Here is a 13,272-nt window from a genome sequence, read left to right as displayed (position 1 = left end):
GGAGGCTGAGACAGAAGGATTGGGACTTCAAAGCCAGCCTCAGCAAAAGCAGGGCACCAAGTAACTCAGTGAGACTCTGTCCCTAAATAAAATACAAAAGATGGCTGGAGATGTGGCCCAGTGGCCAAGTGCCCCCTGAGTTCAATCCCCAGTACAAAAAAAAAAAAAGGGAATTTCCTATATTTTATTACTTTGTACCTCCTTTTCTGAGTAAAGAATGTTATATGCTTTACTATTGCCCCTTCTAGTAAATAAAAATTATCATTCATTTTATAATGAAATTTTATAAGGAAATAAAATTATAACATGAGAATTATTATAAATATATAATATAGATATATAATATTATAAGCATATATAAATATATCTTTAATTATATTAACAGTATCATAAATTATAAAATAAAAGAATAAAAAATATAATAAATATATAATTCAAATATATGGTATTTGGCAGAAAGTAGTATGTACATGGGCTCTTCTTTTATATTATTTTACAGCACTGATTGTTTTATACTCTTTCTGGCTCACTTTCAACTTCAAGAATGGAATATTTAGACAGTAGTTTTTCAAAAACTGTTTTTTGAAAATACTTTCTTTGAAAACATTGCAGATACTTGCTACGTGGATAGGGTGTCAGAGTTGTTTTTTTTTTTTTTTTTTTTTTTTTGGTGGTGCTGGGGATTGAACCCAGAGCCTTGTGAATGCAAGGCAAGCACTCTACCAAGTGAACTATATCCCCAGCCCAAGAGAATCTTGGTTAATAAAATTTTGACCTATTAAATTAAGGACATGTAGGTGGTACAAATTATTAATAGTAAAAATCTTGTAAATATGTAAGTCTAATTTAAAAACCTAAGTACATTTCCACTCAAATCTGATATAATTTAATGTATCTTTCAATATAAGAAGTACAAGATTGTACAGATAATCAAAAAGAGTCTTAATGTTTGTTTACAAAGTCTACTTGTATAAATCCATATGCAAGAATGCTATAAAAGGAGCCTAGTGTGGTGGTGCACACCTATAATTTCAGCTACTTGGGGAGGCTGAGGCAAGAGGATTCTAAGTTGGAAGACAGGCTAGGCAATTTAGCAAAACCTTGTCTCAAAGTAAAATTTTAAAAAAGTGTTAGGAATATAACTGACAGGTAGAATGCTCCTGGGTTCAAACCCCAGTAACACCAGGTTTGGGAGGAGAGATGATATAAAAGGGATTCCAGAGTTTGGGAGGTGGCTGAATGAGTGACAGCCAAGATAATTACCAGTTCTGAGATTCTAGGATATTATAAAGAATTAAAAATGAATGTGCCTTGCGTTTTGTTAGAAATGAAGACTGACAGAATTTGAGGGAAATCTTGATTTGGGATTATCTGGTTATCTATAATGATACATTGATGGATAAAATTAAAGTCTGTCGATTTAGAAAAAGAACAGTTTTGGTTGAAGTAGGGTATCTTCAAAAGAAAGGAAAGAAAAAATGAAGGTGATTTGGGAAGAAAGGAGTTTGCTTTCAAAGCAAAATAAATAGGAAGCAGCTTTTTAATGGTGGCTTCTGAAAGTCAACACCATAATTGAACATCAGAAAATCTGTTCTCTGTGAATATATCAACAACTTATGGTAATGGTTTGAAATGCACAAATTAAAAGAAATCTCCAAATAATAACCTAAGAAAGATCTGGGGAGATTGTAGAATAGACCAAATTTGGGATTAAGAAATTTAGCATTTCTTGGGACTGGGGCTGTATCTCTGTGGCAGAGTGCTTGCCTAGCATATGTGAGGCACTGGGTTCGATCCTTAGCACCACATAAAAATAAACAAATAAAATAAAGACATGTTGTCCACTTACAGCTACCAAAAGAAAAAAAAAAGAAATTTAGCATTTCTCTTTCCTATAATCTCAATATTTGGCTTCTTGCCATATCTTCTGAATCTTTTTATTGAGAGATTAACATGATTTTTTAATCATGTTTACTAACATGATCAATATTCTTTTGAAGACAAGTTATTTTTTAATTATTTTATTATATATTTATTAAAACTTTTCTTATATTTTTTAGTATATTTCTCTCATATGTGGAAGCTGGAAAGGAAGAAGGAAAAGAAAGATGGGGGTGGACCTCATAAATATCAAAGGGAGATCAGTAGAGGAAAGGGACCAAGGGTTGGGAGATAGGGAAGTAGGGAGACAGTCTTGGGGAATGATATTAGTCCAATTATATTGTTATATTGTGTGCATGTACAAATATTTAACAATAAATCCCATCAGTATGTAAACTATAATGCACCCATAAAATATGGAAAAATATTTTTTCTTAATATAACAAACATTCAATAAAATGTTCACTCTTACTTAGGACATCAGTGTAACAAGTAATTCTGTAACAAGCAAATTATTCTGAACAAAATATTTTTGTAGTGTATAAGATTATTCTGAATAACCCATTTCAATTATTAAAGTATAAAAACAGACTTTCAAAAAATGAACCATTTGGGTGCTGGGGATATAACTCCATTGGTAGAGTGCTTGCCTCACATGCAATAGACCCTGGGTTCCATCTCCAGCACCATAAAAAAAAAAAATGAACCATTTGTTCAGAATAATTTAGTAACTTAGTTTTTAAGAAATTGGGTATCCAAATAAAATCTCTTTATTCCTTGATAGAGAATATTGAAAAGGAAAGTCAGGTGAGAGAACAGGTATTTAACGTGTCCACCTGTCCAGTTCCTAATATAAGCCAGAATACAATAAAAATTCCCTTAAATTGCATGAGGAACAACCACTGTCAAACTTTCATTGTTTTTTTTAATATATTTTTAAGGTATAGATGGACACAATACCTTTATTTATTTATTTTTTTAAGATTTTTTTTCTAGTTGTTGATGAACCTTTATTTCATTTATTTGTATGTGGTGCTAAGAATCGAACCCAGTACCTCATATATGCTAGGAAAGTGCTCTACCACTGAGCTACAACCTCAGCCCCTTATTTATTTATTTTTATGTGGTGCAGAGGATCAAACCCAGCGATTCACACTTGCTAGGCAAGTGCTTACAACCCCCCCCCCGCCCACTCCCATTGGTCTTACAATAAAATTAAAACAATAAACAATTTGAATTTTTACTATTGGTTTTGATTTTCCTATTGCTTGTATTTCCTTTTCCTGAGATCTCAAACATTACATTATTTAAATCAACCTTCTCCTTTCAATTTTCAGTTTGCCAAGGTACATTAGTCTGCCCCTCAAACTAATCTAATTATGTTTTTAAAAGAGTAATAATCATGGGCTGGGGATGTGGCTCAAGCGGTAGCGCGCTCGCCTGGCATGCGTGCGGCCCGGGTTCGATCCTCAGCACCACATACCAACAAAGATGTTGTGTCCGCCCAGAACTAAAAAAAAAAAAATAAATATTAAAAATTCTCTCTCTCTCTCTCTCTCTCTCCTCTCTCACTCTCTCTTTAAAAAAAAAAAAAAAAAGAGTAATAATCAATTGAGCTTCCACTCGTGTGTGTGTGTGTGTGTGTGTGTGTGTGTGTGTGTGTGTGTAGTACTAGGAATTGACTCATGGGTGCTTTGCCCCTGGGCTACATCTTCAGCACCTTTTATTTTTTTGAGACAGGGTCTTGTTAAATTGCTGAGGCAAGCGTCAGACTTGCACCCTCCTATCTCAGCCTCTTGAGTTACTGGGATTATAGGTGTGCACCATCAGGCTCAGCGAGCTCCTTCCTACTTTTTAAATGAAGCCATTTCCTACTTAGTTCTGGTCAAAATATATAGAAAACGTGATGGCCAGAATTGCTTTCCCTTCTAAACTAGCCTACATGGTTTTACCATACTTTATTGTTGTGACAGTTGTGTTTTTGCCATTTGTTTATGTTGTATAATATAATCATGACAATTATATGATTGCTAATGATAGGTTTTTTTTCCTTTTGCTGGGGCAGGAACAGAGAATGGAGTAGTTTTTCTGTGTATGTCAGTTTAAATTGTTAATTAAATTGATAACTGCTGGTTGTAAACTCAAAGCCAGGTCAAAAGAGTTTGGTCCATTATTCAATTTCCAGATTTACAAAGGTAGGCTTAACTTAATTTTTTATTAATATGCTGTTCCTTGATATTTATATAAATTTCAAAATGCAAAAGCCAGTATAAGGTTTATTCTCCATTTGAAAGGACATTTGGCTAATTTGGAGCAATATAAAAAATATTTCAAAAGTTATAAATTTGAAAAATTACCATAAACCACAATTAAATTACTTTTCAGTTTTATATTTAAGGGAAACAAGCAGAAATCCAATGTAATGTAATGATATGAAATTCTCATTCAATATAGATTGAGGACATAAACAATACGGGAACTGAAACAACATCAGAGGTAAACAGACATTTCCTTTAATGAAACATTCAACTTCAATTATCTTATTCACAAATTTTCTTGTAATCTAAGAAAATATAAAAAGGACTTTGTATTTAACTCTTTATTATAAACACAAAAGAAGGATGTTTTATGAAAGCAAGTTCATACTTTTGCACTTTCAAACACTCTAGTGTTTTTTAAGAAAAGTATGTTTTTGCTCTCATAATTAGAAGGACAAGTCTCAGTTTCAGTATTGGATACTCTACCAAGACTATATATTTCTTGAACCGCTACTAACAGTTGAGATTGTTGAAAGCTAACACTGTAAAAGGTAGTTTTCTTTTAATTATTTGTCTTCTTTCCTCAGAGTTCCTGATAGTTTGTGTTTCAGTTTTCATATGCGAGTACAGAGTGCAGTGTGTATTACCATGTATCAACAAGCACAAAAATTTTAATAATTCCTTTTTATCTAACAAAGAAAGTTAAAAATCAATCGAACAATCTGATGGTGTGCCTAAAACCACAGCCACATGAATTGGGAAAATTTTACTTTAGGGACGTGCATTATATTTTATAACTCTTCTCTATTTTTCAAAAAGAGGGAATAATAGATTATATAGTGGAACTAATTAAAATCAATTTCAAAAAAAATTAATAGGATTAAATATTAAAGTATATTAAAAACACTTAATAAATCACTTGTATATCCTGTAGGGTTTTTTCCTCATTAAATACTAATTATATTAAGTATTTTTAAAACTTGAATGGTGAGGAAAAATTATATAATTTTGTGTGTGTTTAGACTGAATCTATACACCATCAAATTGATTTAAAGTGCACTCACATGTTCATTACCTTTTTGTGGGATTAGTGCATGGAGAGCTAAATTCAGGCAGTGTCACTACTGTTTTATCTGATTACCTATTTAACTCTATCTTTTAGGAAATAGAATGCTTCTCAACCTTGTCAGCAATGGATTTCAATAAGATTAACTCACAGTGCACAGTGAATATTGAGAAACATATTTAATAGTAACTAGTAAAAATAATTTTTTTGTTCTTTATAGTAACACTGATGGCAATGTAATGAAATTCACCAGTGATGGAGGTAAAGTCCCCAAAACCCTGAATTTTTATTATGAAGTTTTATGCTAATTATCTATCTTATAAAATAGGAAGGAGACGATTCACTACTTATAACAGTGGTACCTGTCAAATCATACAAAACAGCTGGAAAAATAAAAAAGAATTTTGAGGATCTAGAAAAAGAAGAGGAGGAGAAAGAAAGGATTAAGTGTGAAGAAGATAAAAGAATAAGACATGAAGAACAACGACGATCTCTCAAGGAAGCAAAATGTCTTTCATTCCTCATGGTAATTTTATTATTTTAAGGGACATATCAAAATAGTTAAGTTGGCAGCATTCCATTTTGTAACTAACAGGTGTGTTTTCATAGGATGATGAAATGGAAAGTGAGGCAAAAAAAGAATCACTTTTTCCTGGAAAATTGAAGCTAACTTTTGAAGAATTGGAGCGACAACGACAAGAAACCAGAAAAAAGCAAGCTGAAGAGGAAGCAAGACAACGTTTAGAAGAGGAGAAGCGTGCTTTTGAAGAAGCAAGGCGGCAAATGGTAAATATATATACTTAAACCTTACGTTTAGTATTAGGGAAACTAACTAGCTTTAGATTAGGTTCATTACCACAAATTCAAGATTTTCTATATCAAAGGACATGGCTGGATGCAATGGTACATTCCTGTAATTCCAGCAACTTGGGAAGCTGAGACAGGAGGATCACTAGTTTGAAGCCAGCCTCAGCAATTTAGCAAGACCCTGCCTCAAAATAAAAGGAGTTGGGGATATAGCTCAGTGGGAAAACACTCCTGTATTCAATCCCTGAAAAAAGAAAACAGTGCTGGGCCTGGTGGCACATGCCTGTAATCCCAGTGGTTTGGAAGGCTGAGGCAGGATGATCTCAAGTTCAAAGCCAGCCTCAGCAACTGGTAAGGCATTAAGCAACTCAGTGAGACCCTGTCTCTAAATATAATACAAATTTATGGAGCTGTGACTCAGTGATCAAGTGCCCCTGAGTTCAATCCCCGGTACAAAAAAAAAAAAAAAAAAAAAGAAAGAAAGAAAACAGTGTCTGATTTTGAGACTGTATACATATCCTATATATAAAATTCATCTGTATTGTTTTCAAGTTTTCACCTGGTGGCATTTTATCCAATACACATATATAGAAACGTGCAAAAATACTCAATGAACCTAATTTCTCTCTATCTGTTGGTTCAGCCTGCAATGTATTAATGGCCTGATTGCAGGACATTTTCAGATCTAATTATAAAGGTATATTTGGTTTCAGTCCAGCTTTTCAAATATTTGAACTTATTGAAATAACATTTTACTAAGGAATATGCAGTTTGTAGGGTTTGAGCATGTGTGTATATGATGTAGTGATTACGAGCATGGATTTTGGAGCCAGACTGCCTGGATTTAGATCTCAACTGCTTATAACTCTGTAAACATGGCCATGTTATTAAACTCTCCATGTCTTACCCATGTTCATTGGTAAAATGGCAAAAATGATAGTGCTTCTTTTTCTTTTCTTCGACTAGCGATTGAATAAAAGTGCTTTACCACCAAACAATATTCCCAGTCCTTTTTATTTTGAGACGGTTTCACTAAGTTTGTTAAAGTTGGGCTCAAACTTGTGATCCTCCTGCCTCAGCCTCCCAACACGTGTGGATCACAGGCACGGGTCACTATGCCCAGCTGTGCTTCCTTCTTAAATTATTAAATGAGTTAATATCTAGAAAGCACCTAAAATAGGATTTGGCATATACTAGGTGTTTTTAAAATGTTAACTATTATTAATATGGTATTAATAGATTTATCAGTAAAAATAAAATTAAAATAAGAAAAAAACACAAATTTCAAATCTAATTTTAAGATGTATTCCCAGCCGCACAGGAAGCTGTGGCAAAAGGATCGCAAGTTCAAAACCAGCCTCAGCAAAAACAAGGCACCAAGCAAATCAGTGAGACCATGTCTCTAAATAAAATACAAAAGAGGGCTGGGGATGTGGCTCAGTGGTTGAGTGCCCTGGAGTTCAGTCTTCGATATCCACACTCACCCCGCAAAAAGATTTAAAAATGGAATATCTGTAATTTTTAAAGTGACCACAAACTTTTTTCTTTTTTTTTTTGACCACATCTTTCTTGATCAGCTTTTATTAATGATATCTAAATATTACATTGCAAAAATTTTTATTTCATAGACATTTGAAAATGTTTCTACTTTGGGGTAATTCTAGTTACATAATACTTATATAATTTAGACATCATTGATAGTCATCTTAACAAAGAAATAGAAATGGCTAATTAACTGAATAATAAATAACAATATTAAATTAATAAATTAAAATCATGAAACTTGAATCTTCTTTTTTTCTTTCTTTATTTATTTGGGGTACTTGGGATTGAGCTCAGGGGCACTCGGCCACTGAGCCACATCCCAGCCCTATTTTGTATTTTATTTAGAGACAGGGTCTCACTGAGTTGCTTAGCGTCTCGCTGTGGCTGAGGCTGGCTTTGAACTTGCGATCCTCCTGCCTCAGCCTCCTGAGCCACTGGGATTACAGGTGTGTGCCGCTACACCCGGCATGAAACTTGAATTTTATATAAAATAGTTCCAAATAATAATCTTTAACCTGACAAGTATATGGAAAAGTTCCATAGTTTATAGTAAAAAAAAATCCATAAAAATTACAAAATGTGTACTTTAAACTGGGCACGGTGGTGCCTGTCTGTAATCCCAGCAACTCAGGATGCAGAAGCAGGAGGATGGCAAGTTCAAAGCCAGCCTTAAAAAATTATTGAGGTTTGGCTGGGGATGTGGTTCAAGTGGTAGCTTGCTCGCCTGGCATGCATGAGGCACTGGGCTCGATCCTCAACACCACATAAAAATAAAATGAAGACATTATGTCCACCTAAAACTAAAAATAAATATTAAAAAAAATATTGAGGCAATAAAGTAACTTATCCAGACCCTATCTTAAAATAAAATATAAAAGGACTGGGTATGTAGGTCAGTGGTTAAGTGCCCCTGAGTTCAATCCCCAGTATAAAAAAAAAAACAAAAAACAAACCTCTGTTAAGTTATATTTGCACCTCAATTTAAGTACATAAACACACATCGTATGCTTGCAATGGGAGAGTTAATATTCAGGGTGACTCTTTCAAACATTTTTAAATATTCCATTTTATTTATTTAAAAATTTGATTTGAGAGGCTGGGGCTGTAGCTCAGTGGCAGAGCACTTGCCTAGCACATGTGAGGCACTGGCCACTGAGCACCACATAAAAAGAAATAAAATACAGGTATGCTGTCCATCTACAACTACAAAAAAAAATTTTTAAAGACTTGATTTTTTTTTTTTTTTTTTTTTTTTTTTTAGTTTTAGGTGGACATTCTATCTTTATATTTATGTGGTGGTGAGGCTCGAACCCGTTCCTCATGCATGCTAGGCGGGCACACTACCATTGAGCCACAACCCCAGCCCCTAAAAAGACTTGATTTGATTGGGAAGTTTTATTCAACTTGAGTACATCTTTATTTGGAATTTCTCCAAATTGAAGATTTTATCATATAAGACATTAAAAAGGAATGAGATTTTGATCAAGTGTATTAAGGGCATAGAAACACTACTGTGCAAAACAGCCAATTCTGTGCTTTTTGATTGATAATTCATTGCTATTTTTAATGAACCTTAATTCTTAGTAATGAATCGTTTCTTTGCTTAGGTAAATGAAGATGAGGAAAACCAAGACACAGAAAAAAAATTTCAAGTATACCGTCCTGGTAAACTCAAACTCAGTTTTGAAGAAATGGAAAGGCAAAGGAGAGAAGATGAAAAAAGGAAAGCAGAAGAAGAAGCCCGTAGGAGAATAGAGGAAGAAAAGAAGGCATTTGCTGAAGCACGAAGAAGCATGGTAAGACGGAACCTAATTGGAAAATGCCTTTAGCATTCAGCTTTTAGAGCATGTTAAACAGAAATCATCAGACTTTGGGGAGTATCCTGTTTATTTCTGGAATTGGTGCCAAGAGTAGAAATGGAAAATATGTTTTTTTTTCTTTAGTTGTCAATGGGCCTTTATTTTACTTATTTATATGTGGTGCTGAAACTCAAACCCACTGCCTCACATATGTTAGGCAAGAGCTCTACCACTGAGCTACAATCCCAGTCCTGGCAAATAGGTTTTAAAGTCTTTCATGAAATAATATCAGTCAATTGAAGTTATTTACTTGAATTTACTTTTGAGAAGGTTCTGTTTAATTACCATGCCTGGTATAAAGGACTGAAAAATACCTTCCTTCTATGGGAAGTTACGTTTTCCAGAACTGGGTGTCTAAGGAAGAAGCAGGGAGTCTCCTCCCTACCCTTCCTCCTCCTTTCTCTCTATTCCCTCCTCCTGTCTTTTTCCCTACTACCTCTATCCCTCCTTCATTCATTTTTTCATTTTAGTTTTCCTCCTATCCAATATATATTAAATGATTGTAATCATTTTAATCAGTTATTTAACTTTTCCAAATTGCTCACCCATCACTTGGGATATTGTGACCTAACTTAACTGTCACAAAATTGGTATTTTTCAATTGTAAAATTGTATGGTTATATGACAAACTATTTTCAAACAATTTGACACATGACTACACCCCCTTCTTGAAATATTTTAGTTGGCTTTAGTGATGTAATAACTTGTTTTTTTTTTCTCCAGTTGAGTTTCAAGCATATTTGTCTAGGTGTCCATTTGGTGTAATCACCCACCCAGATGCTCAAATCAGAAACTTGAAAGACTAAAAACATTTATATCTTTTCATGCCTGAAATCCAGTCAGTCACTAAGTCTCATTTATTCTGTCTTCTCAATTACTCTAAAATCTGTTAGCTTTCCCTTTGCAATTACTATAATTTGGGTTATTGTTATTCCTTGCTTAGGACCAATTCCTTATTTACTTTCTTTCTTACCTTTAATCCAATCTTTCCTATAATGCTAGGAACAGTGTTTTTTTTTTTCCCTCTTCCCTGTCCTTGTTGTCCTCCTTCTCCTGCTCCCCCTCTTCTTCTTTTGCAGTGTTGGCTGAACGAAGGGTCTTGTGCCTCCTAGGCAAGTGATCTACCACTGAGTTACACCCCTTAATCCATGGAGTGATCTTTTTTATTTTTTAAAATTTTTAAAAATTGTTGATAGATCTTTATTTATTTTTTTATTTATGTGTAGTGTTGAGAATCAAACCCAGTGCCTCACACATGCCAGGCAAGTGCGCTACTACTGAGCCCCAGCCCCAGGCCCATGGCATAATCTTTCTGTTAAAAAAAAAAAAAAAGCCAAGCATGCTGGTGCTGATTTGTAATCCCAGTTACTCAGGAGGCTGAAGCAGAAGGATCAAAAGATCACAATTTAGGGAGACCCTGTCACTAAATCAAAAATAAGGGCTATAGTTCGTTCAGCAGTAAAGCACCCATGGGTTCAATCGTAGTACTTGGGTACTTTTGCTTAAAATTTTTCTACTTCCCAAAGCAAAAATCCCAAAACTTTAAATAAATATATATTTATTTATAATCTTATTCTTATATATCTCTCCAGTTTCATTTCTTGATCTATCTTAATCTTCCATCTTTGTTCTAGTTATACTAAATTTCATTCATTTCTTCCAAGTGAGAACCACTAGGCTTTCACAAATACTGTCTGAAACATGTCCCTTTCTCCTTTCTCTATGCTCTGCTATTTCTTATTTATAACCTTCCATTGCCTTTAAGAAGCCTTTCCTGATAATAAACACTTTCTATGTATTCCTATGGCAATTAATACTACCCTAAAATAGCACTAATATGTATTATTATATATGGCTGTATCTCTCAGTGAGGATGAGACTATCCATCAGACATGTGGCACAGTGCCTACCATAACAGACTTTCAATAAATGGATTTTTGCTTTCTTTTGGTACTGCAGATTGAACCCAGGGATACTTTGCCACTGAACTGCATTTTGAGACAAGGTCTCACTAAATGGCTTCAGGTCTTGCTAAATTGCTGAGGCTGGCCTTGAATTCACAATCCTCCTGCCTCAACCTCCCAAATTGCTGGGATTATAAGCATGTATTACTGTGCCTGACCCAATAAATGTTTCAAATATCAGTGATATTGAGATGATCTTGTGTGCATCAGATAATCCCTAATTAACAAATGGTTTCTACATAGAGAATACACATGGTAAAAGCACTTAATTTTTGGATAATAAGCAGGTTGAGATGTAGTAGTGAAGTATGAAGATCAGTAGACCTAGTCAAGGAGGTGTTTTTTTTAGGCCTAAACTGTCTTTTAACCATGATTTACTAATAGAAAAAGTTCAGGGAAGGAAAAAAGGAATGAAACCAAAACAAAGTTTCCTAGAGACATTTTTGAATTGAGAGACAAATTTCTTCATTAGTGTTTCTTATTCAGGATCAAATATTGTAATTGCATGCTATGATTCAGTTCGTTCATACATTAAATAAAAAATTGGGGGCAATATTTGGATTTTGAAACCATTTAAACATTGTTTGAGAGTTGGATTAGTTCTGTGGTAAAGTTTGGGTGTAAAGCCTTGATAAAATTTAGATCAAATAAATGAGCCTCTCTCATTCTCTTATGTGTATTTTTATTGGTGCATTATAATTATACATAACAGTGGGATTTGTTATAATAAATTCATACAAGCACACAATAAAACAGTATGATTTGATAAATCTCATTTTCCAGTACCTCTCCTTTCCTTCTCCTCCCTCCCCAATTCCCTTCTTCTACTGGTCTCCCTTCTATTTTTTTTTAAAATTTGTTCTAATTATTTATACGTCCTGTAACTATTTCAATCACAGAGACAGAGTTCAGATCAGTGGTGTATATATATGCCATCAGGTGACAGAAAAAACACACTTAGATAATTCTTTTTCATAGTAAAATATATTCCAAATTAACAAAAGCAAACTTTCTATTTGCAATTTAGAATTGCCTTATATAGGGAATGATAATGTAAGAATAAAACTACCATGATGTTAGTTAGATTCACAGCTGTTTCCAAACTTTATTTAGTCCTCATGACACCTATATGAAAGTTGTCGCAGATAATGAAACTCAGAGAGGATAGGTTCTTGCCCAAGGTCACAGCCAAATGGCAGGTATTTATTTAAACTACTAATTTAATTAATTATCCAGGTAAATTCATGAAATTACAAAAAGGGTAGTGTAAGTTATTTATAATCTTATTAGAAATTTTTTGAAGTTTGAATTCCAGCTTTATCACTTTGTATTTATTGTAACTTTGCACAAGTTACTTTTCAGTGCCTCCGTTTCTTCATCTGTAAAATGAAGATATTAATAATAGCTTTTATAAGGTTGCAGTGTTAAATAAATAAGTCATCACATGTAAAGTGCCTAACTGGCAGCTCTAAGTATTAACTATTATTATTTCTTTAAAGTTAACCTGGCAGTTAATAAATCAATACAATAAAATTATAGCATTAAGACTTTTCTCCCCTGATTATGAGGAGCTCATGATGGGTTGGTTAACTAATTCACTCAGAGAAGACTATAACTGAAATTTTCTATTTGATTCATTCTAGTACTGGGGACTGAAGCCATGGATGCTTTTCACCTAGCATACATGAGGCAATGGGTTCAAACCTCAGAACCACATAAAAATGAAATAAAGATATTGTGTCCACCTACAACTAAAAAATAACTATTTTTAAAAGTGTCATATTATTAATATCAAATCCAAATTTCTCATAGTATAAATAAAGGAAAATTACTGTGTTCACTGGAAGGGAGAATAGAAGGTTATCAGTTTAGTTTCTTCATAACCACAAAAT

The 13,272-nt window shown here is 33.7% G+C and overlaps 1 protein-coding gene across 1 annotated transcript in view; it reads left to right on the top strand.

Moving 5' to 3' along the window:
* NEXN (nexilin F-actin binding protein) overlaps positions 1-13,272 on the top strand; it is a 52,900-nt gene that overhangs the window by 30,286 nt on the left and 9,342 nt on the right. Inside the window, exons 6-9 of the mRNA XM_081307696.1 lie at positions 4,336-4,377; positions 5,534-5,731; positions 5,815-5,991; positions 9,165-9,353. Of these exons, the coding sequence (XP_081163822.1) occupies positions 4,336-4,377; positions 5,534-5,731; positions 5,815-5,991; positions 9,165-9,353 (606 nt within the window). The remainder of the gene's footprint in view (positions 1-4,335; positions 4,378-5,533; positions 5,732-5,814; positions 5,992-9,164; positions 9,354-13,272) is intronic.

Source organism: Spermophilus citellus (genome assembly GCF_964194105.1).
Source record: "Spermophilus citellus genome assembly, chromosome: 9".
In the NCBI taxonomy this organism is placed as follows: Eukaryota; Metazoa; Chordata; class Mammalia; order Rodentia; family Sciuridae; genus Spermophilus; species Spermophilus citellus.
The sequence above is the reverse complement of the archived record's forward strand: the minus strand, read 5'-3'. Positions and strand labels throughout refer to the sequence as shown.